The 12,614-nt window shown below is 43.5% G+C and overlaps 1 protein-coding gene across 1 annotated transcript in view; it reads right to left on the bottom strand.

Annotated features, from left to right (window-relative positions):
- The window catches only part of GMPS (guanine monphosphate synthase), a 25,318-nt gene extending 13,836 nt beyond the window's left edge, over positions 1-11,482 (bottom strand). Inside the window, 7 exon segments of the mRNA XM_009884481.1 lie at positions 2-17; positions 320-513; positions 2,176-2,279; positions 3,260-3,357; positions 4,983-5,097; positions 8,665-8,846; positions 11,312-11,482. Coding sequence (XP_009882783.1) covers positions 2-17; positions 320-513; positions 2,176-2,279; positions 3,260-3,357; positions 4,983-5,097; positions 8,665-8,846; positions 11,312-11,482 — 880 coding nt within the window.
- Positions 11,483-12,614: the final 1,132 nt, after the last annotated feature.

Genomic DNA, 12,614 nt, shown 5'->3' with positions numbered 1-12,614 from the left:
CCACCACTAAGTAAAACCTAAGGATAAAGAAAAAAACCAAACCCAAAATTTGGTCAGCTGTCTACAGGGAAAGTGTTAACAAATAATTCAAATACAGCTATGAGGACCAGAACAGACTATTGACTTATAGTCAATGATTTGGAAGAACGCAAGAAGTCAAACAATGTATCGACCCAATTGTGCAAACTTTCTAAAACTTGTTTAATGTACTGCACAAATCATGACAATTCCTCATTTTTCAAATTAACCTGAGTAACTGTGTCAGCATTTCTATCAGGCTTTTGCAAATAAACTTTCAGCTTCAATTCAATCTACTTACCAGGACTTTTGATGAGCCCACTTTCTCTTTGATATCTTGAATGCACTGAAGTTCTCTGTTTTCCACCGTAAAGGTACCACTGCATCCCGCAATATCATAAAGAAAATTCTTCAGGATCATTTTTCCATTCACTGTGAGGCTAACTTCAGGGTGGAACTGAGCTCCATACAGTTTTTTAGATTCATTTGCTATGCCTTCATCAGTGCAAAGAAACAAGCATGACAAAAAAAAGAATTGGAAGTGAAAAGCATACCCAACAAGCCAAGCATACACTTTTTGAGAGATTTATTCTGCCACAGTTTGGCACAAATCACGCATCTACACTAACGATTCTGGTTAAGATTAGGAACAAGGGTCCTGTTACATACCTAGAACATACCATCCCTCAGAAACCAAGGAAAACACTCAGACCTCCTCGGAAAACCATTGTAAAAACAGGAAATCAATTACATTATTTTTTTTTCCTCACCACATGGCACCTCATACAACCCTGCAACCAAGCCACACCGACACCGCCGCATCCACGTGAGAAGGGTGGTGCCGGTGAAGCCGTGCGGGTGTCCCTACAGCAGCACGCCGGCAAGCACCACCCCGCTCTAAGTCTCTGGAGGGGTGGTTTCAGTAGATCAGAACACCGCACCTTGTGCCAAGGAAGTGTTGATCAGAGTGGGATTAAAAACCACAGCAGGGAAACTGCCTAATCCCACTGACCCGCGTTAGACTCCCGGGTACGCTGGTCCACCATTTCTTTCGCTCCTGGAAGCCTGGCTACCACCCTGCCAGCATTTCGCTGCTTGCTTAGGCACAAGGAGCCACGGGCTTTTGGAAGAGCCCCCAGGAAATGGCAGAGGAAAGCGTCGCGGATAGGAAAGGTACAACTCTTTCTGATGCCTACACAAAGCGGGGTTAAAGGTACGGGAGCTCTGGTGGAGCCTGCACACCGGACGCAGCAAAACAATTTACCTGAGCAGGCATGAGTTCTAGATCACTTCGAAGGCAAGCCAGAATATGACGGCTCCGTTTAATCTCAACAGTAGTTTGGAAAGAATCTTTCCACAAGACAGCTTTAAATGTTTTAAAAGGCCAGTTCTCCTCAAATTAGTTACCTGTCTGATTTAAGAACAGTACCTCAAGCTTTTTTTTTTTTTTTTTTAAATGAAAGTTTTAAACTACACCAGGTGAATACTTTGAGATCTTACTAAGTGGAGTGGCTCAGCAAACTTAAGACGTTTCCAGGTCTCCCATCTCCTAGGAGAGAGACTCAAAGAGGCTGTTTGGCACTCAGTCACTTCAGTAGCTTTCAAAAACCAAATCCTGTGGTCCTACGGTTTTCTGTGACAATCTGTGTGCACCACTTGAAACGCTGCTTTCAGTACCAACATTATTTTTGCTCAGCTGAACATTCATGCAATAATATTAAATACAATAACAAGTTAATCAAGCTTTAATAATTAAACAGTGTTTAACGTGTGCTATTACAGTGCAAAACCCAAACACCGCCTAGACTGCAGACTACAGTACATGTCTTCCTCCCTGTGCCTTAAGGGCACACAATATTTTATTTCAAAGAGAAACAACACAGGCATACTTTAAATAACAAACTGTAAAAATAAAGTTAAATTTTCCTTAAACTACCAATTTAAAAACAGGACCATTCACTTTCACATCTACTTCTTTGTTACCGGGACAGCACGATGTGCAAGCAAATGCATACAAGAAATCGTTAAAAACAATTCATTTACTTGGCAATTAATTAACAGAGCTATTCTCTTACTATTTGGTTCTAACTACTGTCTGCCATATTCTTTCCTTTAATGAACACTATCAAAAGATAATTTCAGTGTAACATTAAATACCTGCTATAATGTTCCCAGACTGTGCAACCACTTTGAATCCATCAGCTACTTTATCCACACTGTCTCCGTGAGTGAGGAGCACAAGCTCTTCCTTCTGAAGGCCCCTAAACAAAGATTAAAAACTAGAATCAATCAAAAAAAAGAACAAAGGCCTAACTACCTGTGTTTCCAAGAGAAGCCCTTAGGGATCCCCATAAAGGAACATCTTGATTGACCAGGACCAATTCAAATATCTGCAGGATTTCCTTCACAGAAACCATCATCTCCCGCTCTGAGATGCCTCCACAGCATAAGGTCATGTACAATACAGCCCACGTGCAAGGGTAATTTATCTTAACTCAGAAGGGTTGCTTGGTTTGGTTTTTTTTATGAACACCATTAGTGAAGTACTCCCTCTTTGACATGTAGAGCCATCTAGAGTCAATGGACTTGGAGTCCTGCTTATTTCAATGAATGAGGTTTTCTTGCTCAAAACTAAGTGTTTTCAGGACAATCTGGGCACCTCAGACTTCTAAAGTTCTGCAGTAGCCCTAAAGGGGAACGTTAATAAAATTAGTATGCTGGGAATGAATGAACTGTTAGAGTTATTACAAGGAACTTGAGAGGCACTGACAAACTACCAAGAAATCTAATTCGGGGTTTATAAAACATCCGAAAGCAATTTCAAAGGAAAGTAGAAAACAAACGATTTCAGAATTTCTATTACCTTTCAAAAACTGGATGAATGCCAACCAACCCAAATAATGCACTGCACAGCAGAAGAATATACAAAAGATTCTCATGCTGTGGTACACGTTATTGCGTCTCAATGAAGACATTCTACTTTGAAATAAGGGGTTCACACAACATTCCAAGCAGACATATCTGCATTTCTAGAGTCGATTAAGAAGTTATGCCTAAGTATTTGTTCAAATGAGTAACTTGCTTACTCATGAACGCAACTATAAAAGTTTTATTAGAAGTTATCAGATAAGCATGGGTGCAATTCTGCTATTTTCTCTAAAATAAGCTGCTTCTCACCCAGTCACCAATTTCCAGACCAGTATTTCCAACATTGTTTTGAGAGCTTGAAACATCTCTGTACCTGAACAGTGAACATGTGTTATCCAGAGTAATGCTGAACACTCCATCTTCTCTAACGCTCTTCTTGTGCACCGTACCTCCAAATACCTTATTCATCATCTGTCAAAGCAAAAACATTGCATGAGAAAGCACCGCACAATCTAGTACCGCTTTATACCTCAGTCTGCCTATGACTGACAACAGCTCTAGCCCTCCAATTCACACCAACCTAGTTTTTCATTATTATACTCATTTAATGTATTGTTTCCCACAATGATGAGAATTCTCTTCAAAATTAATCGTTGTTCTGTACTGGGCTCGTTCCCTTCTGCCCACGTAGCCGGGGACCGCTGCCACACACAACGAGCAGCAGAAACCCACAACAGCAGACAATAGGTAGAGATTTGCAAAATAACATGTATTCAAGAGTGTACATCTATTGCACTTAGAAACGGCTGCTCTACAAACCAGCTGAGCATCTGAGGCCAGTTATCATAAAAACAGGTAAGCTGCTGAACAAAAATCCTATTTATCCATCCTTCAGCTAAGGGCCCTCAGATAGGCGTAAACTTCTCAAAATTTGGCTCCTGAGCTCTGGAGAACCAGTCAAAAACCTGAGTTTATGCTCTTAGTGTCATTTTTGTGACTCTTAATAATCCTTGCTATGTCAGAGTAGCCCAATTCTCAACCAGGTTTTTTCTTTCTAGACCCTCACCTTGTCGTTTGGAGTTGGGTATCTGCATTTTAGATTTCAGAGGTCTCAAAATAAAGACTTTTTTTACCTTGTAAACATAACTGGTAACTTTAAAAGTATTTTTAGGGTGTTACCTTCCAACTACCTTAATTTTCAGAGATTTAAGACTTCATTTTAGACCTAGTTTGGTATTTTACTTAGTGCGCTTGACTGATTTCAGTCTTGTACAATGAAGCAGTAGTGCGTTAATACACACACTTGATTTACTTCTGTAAAGTCAGCCTTACGGAACTCCCCTGCTTGAGGCTAGGTGACATGGTTTTCAATTTGCTTGGCACTGTAAGGCACATTTCAATAGAACACACTTTTCCCTTTAGAACAGGGAGTGCCACCACTGCTTCCGTAACTACCAGCCTTTCTAAAGGAGTTTTTCCAGCCCTTGTTCAGCACCTCTGAAGGCCGAGCAAACCACTAACCCCGGAATAATAATAAAAAAACAAACAAACAAACAAAAAAAACAATGCGCAAGCAGAAGTCATGCATCTAACCCATCCCTTGTCTGCTTGGAAGTTGGTTTCTTCACTCAGCTTGGATATACCACACCACTGCAGGACCACCACTCAGCCCTACGGTAATTAAGTGTTTTGCAAGGGGGAGTTTAAGCACTCTTAAGAACTATGCCAGAAACATTCCACACTTGAAAACCAAAGAAAAACTATGTCACCTGTTTACATGAGGGGCACATTTTCCAATACCAACCGGGCAGAATTAGTTAATGACTGCCAGGTTATATTTATGGTGACAAAAAAAGGCAATGTGGAACTCAATTCACAGCACTTAACCAAGGGAAAACCACTTATGCTATTAATATGGCAGAGCCAAGAGAATACATAATGCGCTCTGTTTATGAATTAGCACTTTAAAAGGATCTTTTGCAGGCGTGGCATACTGCTTATGTTTGAAAAGCAGGTCCTTTAGCAGTTCATCTTCAGTTAGTATCAGAAAGGAGGCCTGGAAGACGGCTGTAGACAAACATATCTCTCAACAGCACCTGCATGCCATAGCAGATTCCAAGAACTGGCTTTCCTATTGTGAATATCGCTGGGTCGAACCATGGTGCATCTTCTGCGTACACAGAGTTTGGTCCTCCAGATATAATGATAGCTCTGCAGACAAAAGATAAAGAAAACATCAACTCAAATATGTAGCTTACTTTAAAATCTCTTTATTTGCTTTAAACGTTGACATTGTCTCATAATACTCTATATATTCTAATATAAATTTTAATACAGATATCCTAACATATTGCTTAACTTTGCTATGCTACAGCTGTCAAAACCAGCAGCTTACCAGAGAAGTATTTCATCAATTTAAACAAAGTCAAACATAAACCATCCTAAAAAGTGACCGTATTTTAAATTCCTCATAGCCAAGTGTCAACTACGAGAGAAGCAAGCTGGGTAGGATCAAACGCAGAGTATCGGCATTAAGATACATGTACTTCATGACGTCTGTGCCATCTGCAGGGGAACTGCATTCAAAAACCAGGCTCCCACATCTCTAGAGCTGCTGAGAAACCATCCCTTAACCCACCCGGACTACAAAGCGATTAGCATTAGCCACAGGCTGTGAATGAGAAGTCCCCTGCATGGAAACATTTACGGTCTGAAGTTAATGCTTCGTGATACAGCAGAAAAATAAATCTATTCAAAGGGGAAGAGAGAGCTTTTGCAAACGACGATGATTTGCAAGACCGTGAACTGCAGAAGCACCGGTCAGTTGAGCAACGCGTTTCGGCCTTGGCCCAGGATCAGACGCGGGCGTACCAGACCTTGGACTCACGTACTGTTTATTTCACAGAGAACATCAAATCCGTTATTCAGAGCGAGGAATGCAAAATGAGACGAGACAGAAGTTGCATACACAGGATTAAATGCATCTAATAAAGCTTTCTTCTAGCACTATTTTAGAGTGTTTGTCATGCAAGTACTAACAAAATAAAATTTTCCTATTTTTAAGCAGCAGAAACGGGCAGTGCGCTTACAACTTCTGTACCGCCGGCAGAAATAATCACGTAGTTACAAGCCCAGGGACCGCACGCCACCTCTCAACCGCCGTCACGCAGGGTACCCGCTCCCACCGACGCGGGGCTGGATCTCCCCAGCAGCCCACCTCCGCCTCCACGGCCCAAGGCAGGGGACGAGGCGGAGGGCTGGATGGGGACATCCCTCAGAGCCAAAGCACAGCAGTTCACGAACTGGAAGAGGCAGCATTTCTTCCGCTGTATGTCAGGAGCGACGAGTGAGCTTTGGAATAAGCATACAGCTGACACAGGTGGAGTTTTACACTCAACCACCTCAAAAACTAGTACCGCTGTACATGTACAGGCACTTCTGCTCCCGTTGGAGACACAATGATTTTCCTAAACTCAGCCACTGCTGGAAAGAGCCTGAAAACTCTGAATGCCTGGTGGTATTACTGCTTCTAATAAGTAAATGCTTCTGTGCGTGGAGTTAAGTGCCGTATGTACAGAACGCTGTTTAGTATTATTAATGAAAGGAAATATAGCCACACCTACAAACTGAACATTTTTATGAGAAGTCAAAATATATATACTGTCCTATTCAAGAAGTAGAGTCTTAAAATCTGCTTTATTTCCATACCAATTAAAATCCCAGAGAATACAGAAAGGTATCTGCCCAAGTATTAGAGAAAAAAAACATTATGAACTGAGGGTGACAGAGGAACCTGCATATTTCAACCGTCCAGGAGAAGTTAAAATTGGCATGGGATGTAGATTTTGAAAGTTTTACTGCAACACCATGTAATTTCTTGCATACCTTCTCATGCTGGTATGAATATACCTTTTTCTGGTTTACCTTAAACCCCTTCCAAAACAAGCTGACCCAGCTTCGGAAAGCCTGTTTGCAATGGATTAAAGGCCCACGAGGAACCACGTAAAAATAGCACGAGTAAAAAGCCTGCATTGACACCCCGACGTCAGGACTCACGCCAGAGCTCAGACAGCGCCAGAATTCAGACCAACGCCAGCGGAGCCCCCGACCGCGGCACCTCCTCGGCCCAGACCAGGACCTTGTGGAAACTGCCAGCATTTACATCACTAGAGATTGTTCTGAAACTATGAAAATTGAGGAGCTGGCTTTTTAAACCAACATGTAAATACAGTTTAGCAAAACGTTCAATCTTGGCGCCCGTCTGAAAGCTTAGCGCAGAGCAAAGCGCAGCTCCATGGCCCATTCAGTGCAGGAGCTGCAACGCAGAAACCTGACTATTCCCACGACACGGGGAATGTATCTCAAAATCTCGCAGTTAAACCACGAACTCATTTTTACAGCGGTCACTGAATAAAGGCACCCAAGGGCTGGCGGCAGTATTTGTTGAGCTTTCCTGGACGTAAATGCTTGCCTGAGCCTGTGGACACGGAGCTCGTTGACCAATCTGGGTAACCAATAACCTGAAACCACTCTCTTCACCTTGAGAAGTGACCTTTTGAACGATGAGGTTTTGCCACATTTTAGAGAGGAATTATTTGGAATGACAAGTCCAACAGGTCTAAATCAAGAGATTCTGAAGAACTTTCAACTGTGAAAAGAAAGGGGGAGAAGTCCTTCCCACTACCACCCTGCATCAACACAGCGCGGGTCTGAGACAAAACATCACTGGGACTATGACCCACACCTCAAATCCAACACACAGGAGATGCAGCAATTCTTTTTAAACCAGTAATTAGGTATGCCCATCTTTTAAAGACCGGACTGTTGGAGAATTATAAACAAGATCTGACAAGAGATGGCATTTTTTCAGAACATTTCTGAAAGAGAAACTCTTCATGCAACAGCCACCTGGTAGATCCAGCAGTTCCTGGGTTTTCTGGTCTGTGTTTTCAGAAGAGATCAATAAGCTCCTATTTGACTTACTAAAACGCACTGTTTACTGGTTCACTAATTATCATTAGATTAGAAAAACGCAATTCTGCAGCAAAGCACTGTCTTATCTGTTGCTGGGCACAACAGAGCAGCACACATGCACCGTATTTCTGGATTTGTACCAAACTGACCAGTAAGCCCTTTGATGATTTGTAGACTTCAGGGTATTTACTTCCCCCAAACAAAAGGGAGTCATACCCTGCTAAGCCTAATAGAACAAGAAAAAGAAATGTACAAAGTACTACATAATTGTGAGACCTTTTCTTGCTGCGATGAATAGTAGTTTCGGTTGGGTTTTTTTTTAGTTGCTTCCCAGAAACAGTATGGTATGATTTACCACAATACCTTCAGTATTCAAGTTTTTGGGTTGTTTTTTTTTTTTTTTTTTTTTTTTTTAAATTAAACAAGGAAAATTTTTAGAAACTCACAAAACTTGTTTTCTTCGTCAACAGCTACCCTAGTTTAACAGGTAAAACCGCCAAGCTCATCTAAGTTTTTGCAGACATATTTAAAATGCAACCTCCTAAATTATACCTACAAACAGAAATGATTAAAGTGACATTAAGGCATTAAGAAGCAAATATAGAAAATATATACTGCTGCACAGCAAAACTCAGCTGTTTCTGTGGGTAAGCTAAAGATGCGATCCTTCACATCGTTACAATGAGCTATCGCACGTAAAAACCCAAGCCATCACCACCGCTGCTGACACCCCCGGACACTGTTAGGCAGAAAGGAGAGAAGAGGCAGAGCGTACAGGCAGAGGCACGGCGGGAAAGCACCTACCGAAACCCTTGTTCTCTGATGGCAAAGGCCGGCGTTTCCAAAGGGAAGATCTCAGACTGGACGAACAGCTCACGCACCCGACGATCTATGACTTTCCCGTACTGCGCTCCGGCATCGAGGATGACGACGGCTCCCTCGTAGTGGTGCTGCCCATCCTTGAGGTCTCCTCCGGCGTTCTCCGGCTGCGAACATCACTCATGTCAGCGCTTTACAGTGACACGCTGCAGACCGCAGGCTTTAAGCCAGAGCTCTTAAACAACTAACATCTGCAAAGCTTGCTAAGGTTGCCTGTGTGATAATTTATGATTAAAATGATAAAGACTAGCAGAGAAACTTCTAAATGAAAAAAATCCTCTAGTTTATAGGGACCAGCAGATACACTGGCAAGATAAAGGGGCTATACATTAACACGGCACATCCCTCCCAAACAGCCGTACAAACATGACATCCCCATCCCCAAAACCAAACATGGTACAAATCAGGGAAAAATAAAATGTGACTAAGCTAACGAAGGCAGAGCTTTCCATAAATAAGAAGTCATATGCCCCATTCACCAGTGCAGCCTCGCCAGCTTTTTCCGTTTTACAGTTCCATACAAACCCCAGCACACCCTATGATAATTAAGACCATGTGCCTTTTTCTCAAGCAAAACAGGACAGTGCAAAGTCAGAAGAAAAATGTTTTTCCCCCATCACACTGCCTCATACACTGAACTTTCACTTGACGTTACCTCCTGGAGAGAATAAAAAGGAGAAATTGAGAACAAATGTCTCTGCTAAAATGATTTAAAAGAAAAAAAAACCCAAACCAACAAAACAACCCAACTTTTGACTGCAGCATTCAAGCAGATCGCACATCGGAACAAAGCAACGGTTCTCTTTGACCCCATCACATTTGAATTGACTGGTCAACTTCAGCCAAATCTGAAGGAGCGCTAGACAACACAAGGACATGTTTCTTCTTTTTTTTTTTAAAAAAAGAAAAAAAGAAATTGTGAAAAGAAGCAGCTAATTCCATGGAACTGTCCTTATCGGAGGATCTTCAACGAAGAATTTGAACTCAACCACACTGTTAGACACCCAAGAAATTAATGCAGAAAAAATTCTGCCCCTTTAAGGAATTACTTACTTTAGGGGTGTTTTTTCCTTAACTTAAAGCTTACTGTTTCCTTGCCAATGTAATTTGATGAAGGAAAAACATGGAAAGGTTTTACCTCGGCAAACACTGCCTCAAAAGACATCTTGAAGCTTACGACCGTTTCAAGTTTTAATTATGGCACATTAGAGTTGTTCTGCGTGTTTGTACCGGGCAACACAGCCTTCGGCCCAGGGCTCACAGGTTCCCCCCGCCGCTGCCCAGGCTCCGAAGGAAGCTGGGGCAGCCTGCAGCACACCACGCTATTTCCACGCAGGTCAGATAATCAACCCCGCATCAACCACAGGTCATTCTGGAGGAGAGCATTATCCCGCAGGGACACATTCTCCCCAACAAACACACAGCAAATGTTGCCTTCAAGCTTTCTTCCTCAGCTACCATGAGACGCCTCAGACAACAGTCTTCAAATTAGCCATGGAAGGCAAGCACACTGGAAACTTCCAAAGTTTACACCAGCTGGAAAAGGTTTTATCTAAATTGAAGGACAGAAGCAGAAAAAAATAGTGCTAAATCCCTCAAAAGCCTAAATCCAGGTTTGAGACAGTTACTTAATTTCCCTTCCTTCAGCTGGTAGCTGAGTGTGCCTGATGGGAGCTCTTAATGACTTTTTTAGTCTTGGGTTACGCAACCAAAAGGGCACGTACTGGAGGAGAGCAGACTTCAGCAGCAAACGCCCCTTCAAACCCCCTGGTCAGACAGAGAGAGGTCACCACAACTGTCTTCCCTTCCAGGATGGGAGGGAATCCCTTTTAGAGTAATTCTGGGCAGTTTCACCTAGCAATTGCTAAATCAGCAGGTTTTGCAGGAAAGACCAACATCCTTATCCTTTCCTGATCCCATCTTGCAGCAAACACTATTCCTCGTGGTGCTCCTTCTTATTAAAAGTCGTTATTTGTTTCAAAGTACGTGCTGTAGCTTGTACCACGAAGGGACAGAGCTCTGCAGCCCTCTCGGCTTAGTGTCTGAGATTGCCCACTTCCACCTGCAAGAGACCAGGGTGGGATGGAAGCGGTCCCCTCCAGTGCCCCCGGCAGCCAGGGGTGCACAGCCAGCCCCGGCACGGATGCGTCCCACTGGCCAGCACTGCTATCCACATGCATCGCACCCATCGTTCCGTCCCAACCTGCCCACCACCCCTAAGAACCTGCAGAACCAGCATGAAGAAAGTATTTGTACAGCTCTGAAGGCAGCGTTGACATTTTACAACAAAAAAGGCTAAACCCACATTATTGTTGGCAGCAGCTCAGCTGGCCCGATGGCCGAGCTGGTACATAAATCTGGCTTTCAGCGCCCGTGTCCTGAAGGCACCGAGCTGCTTTGAGCAGTCAGGTGTAGTTAGCTGCGGGGAGACGCGCGTGAAAACAGAGCGAGCTCAAAGCTACATTAGGAGTAGTTTGAGACACGTTGCACAAGGCAGCATAAGTAGGTCTGTATCTCAAATGAACCTGCACCTTCCTTAGTTCTCCTGCAAAAGCAGGACAGTGATACGTACCCTTCCGACTCGAGCACGAACCGGAGCAGCCTCTGCGCTGCAGTCACCCAGGCGCGAGCACTCGGCTCCCGAGCTGGCCAGCCCCGTCACTGAGCCGTCCCGCTTCTTCTCTCTCACAAAGTACAGCAAAGTTTTGCACAACCAGCAGGACGATTTCAGAGATAACTGCATCAACATTAGAATTACTTCTTAAGGGTTTATGTGGCCCTGAAAGGCCGCTGTTTAGGGCTTCAAGTAATAGCTCATTGCCCAAGTTTCGCTGGGAGTCCATCAATACCCTCCCAAAATCTCAAAAGCCAGCGTCTAATCATAGCTCACAAGGTTTTTCCTCAGATGATGCTAAGGGCATTTGGGCTAAAATCCAGTAGAAGTACTGCATCCATCGAGCAACACAGATCTCCTTAGGGAGAACACGTAAGATGAGAAAGGCAACATGCACCTCACCAGAAAAAAAAAAAAGCATTCAATTGGTGGCTTAACAACTCACTGCTCCCTTAGATGTGGGCTTAGAGTAAACTACAGGCTGAAATCATTTTCTCCCAGTACTACACAGGGCACTGCCTGCTGTCCGTTTCTCCTGCAGGCAACCCTGCAGCACGTCCCCAGCGTATGTCCAGTGAGCCCCATCCCGGGAGCCAGCGCAGGCGACCATCACCACACGGACTGCGCCAGAGGAGTTTCTGCACTTCACTTTTGAGCTGAAGTAGAACTGCGAGGAGGTTCAGCTCTGAAGAGAACCCAATAGAAATGCTACTGAAAATGACATGGAAAAAGAGGAAAGAGAAAGGTGGTAAGTCAGTACAGGATCTGGCTTTATTTATTTAAAGGCAGAGTTCCAAGGCTAGAGATTTTGAACACAAATTTAACGAGGGAAACTTAATTTAATAAAATCAAAAAAGGAACAGATGCTGTTAATGTGCAGCCAACACAGCAGTTTAGCTCATGTGTTTGTATGCCGTACACGTGCCAGGAGAAAGCTGAAGGGGATATCGGACGGCCCAGCTCCTGCAGGGACAGGCTTTATGGAGCCAGCACCTCTTCCTACTGGGGACTCTCCGGTTTCTAATAAGAGCTCTTCTTCCCCTCAGTAGGGGTAGAACTAGAGTTCCTTGTCTTCTCCTGGTCTATTTTCACAAAAATCTGAAGAACTTGCTATTTTTGAGAACTCCTGTCAAAGCTGGTTTGACAGCTGCCCACGGCAGTTCAGGCGTTGGGGCAGAGCAGAGGCACCAGCCTGATGTCCCAAGAGTGACTAAAAAGAGCATGGAACTTGTGTATACCAGGAGAAAAAAATGGAGGGAAA

The sequence above is a fragment of the Charadrius vociferus genome, unplaced genomic scaffold, assembly GCF_000708025.1.
Source record: "Charadrius vociferus isolate BGI_N301 unplaced genomic scaffold, ASM70802v2 scaffold104, whole genome shotgun sequence".
NCBI classification, from domain to species: domain Eukaryota; kingdom Metazoa; phylum Chordata; class Aves; order Charadriiformes; family Charadriidae; genus Charadrius; species Charadrius vociferus.
Note: the sequence above shows the minus strand (reverse complement) of the source record. Positions and strands in the feature narration are given on the sequence as shown.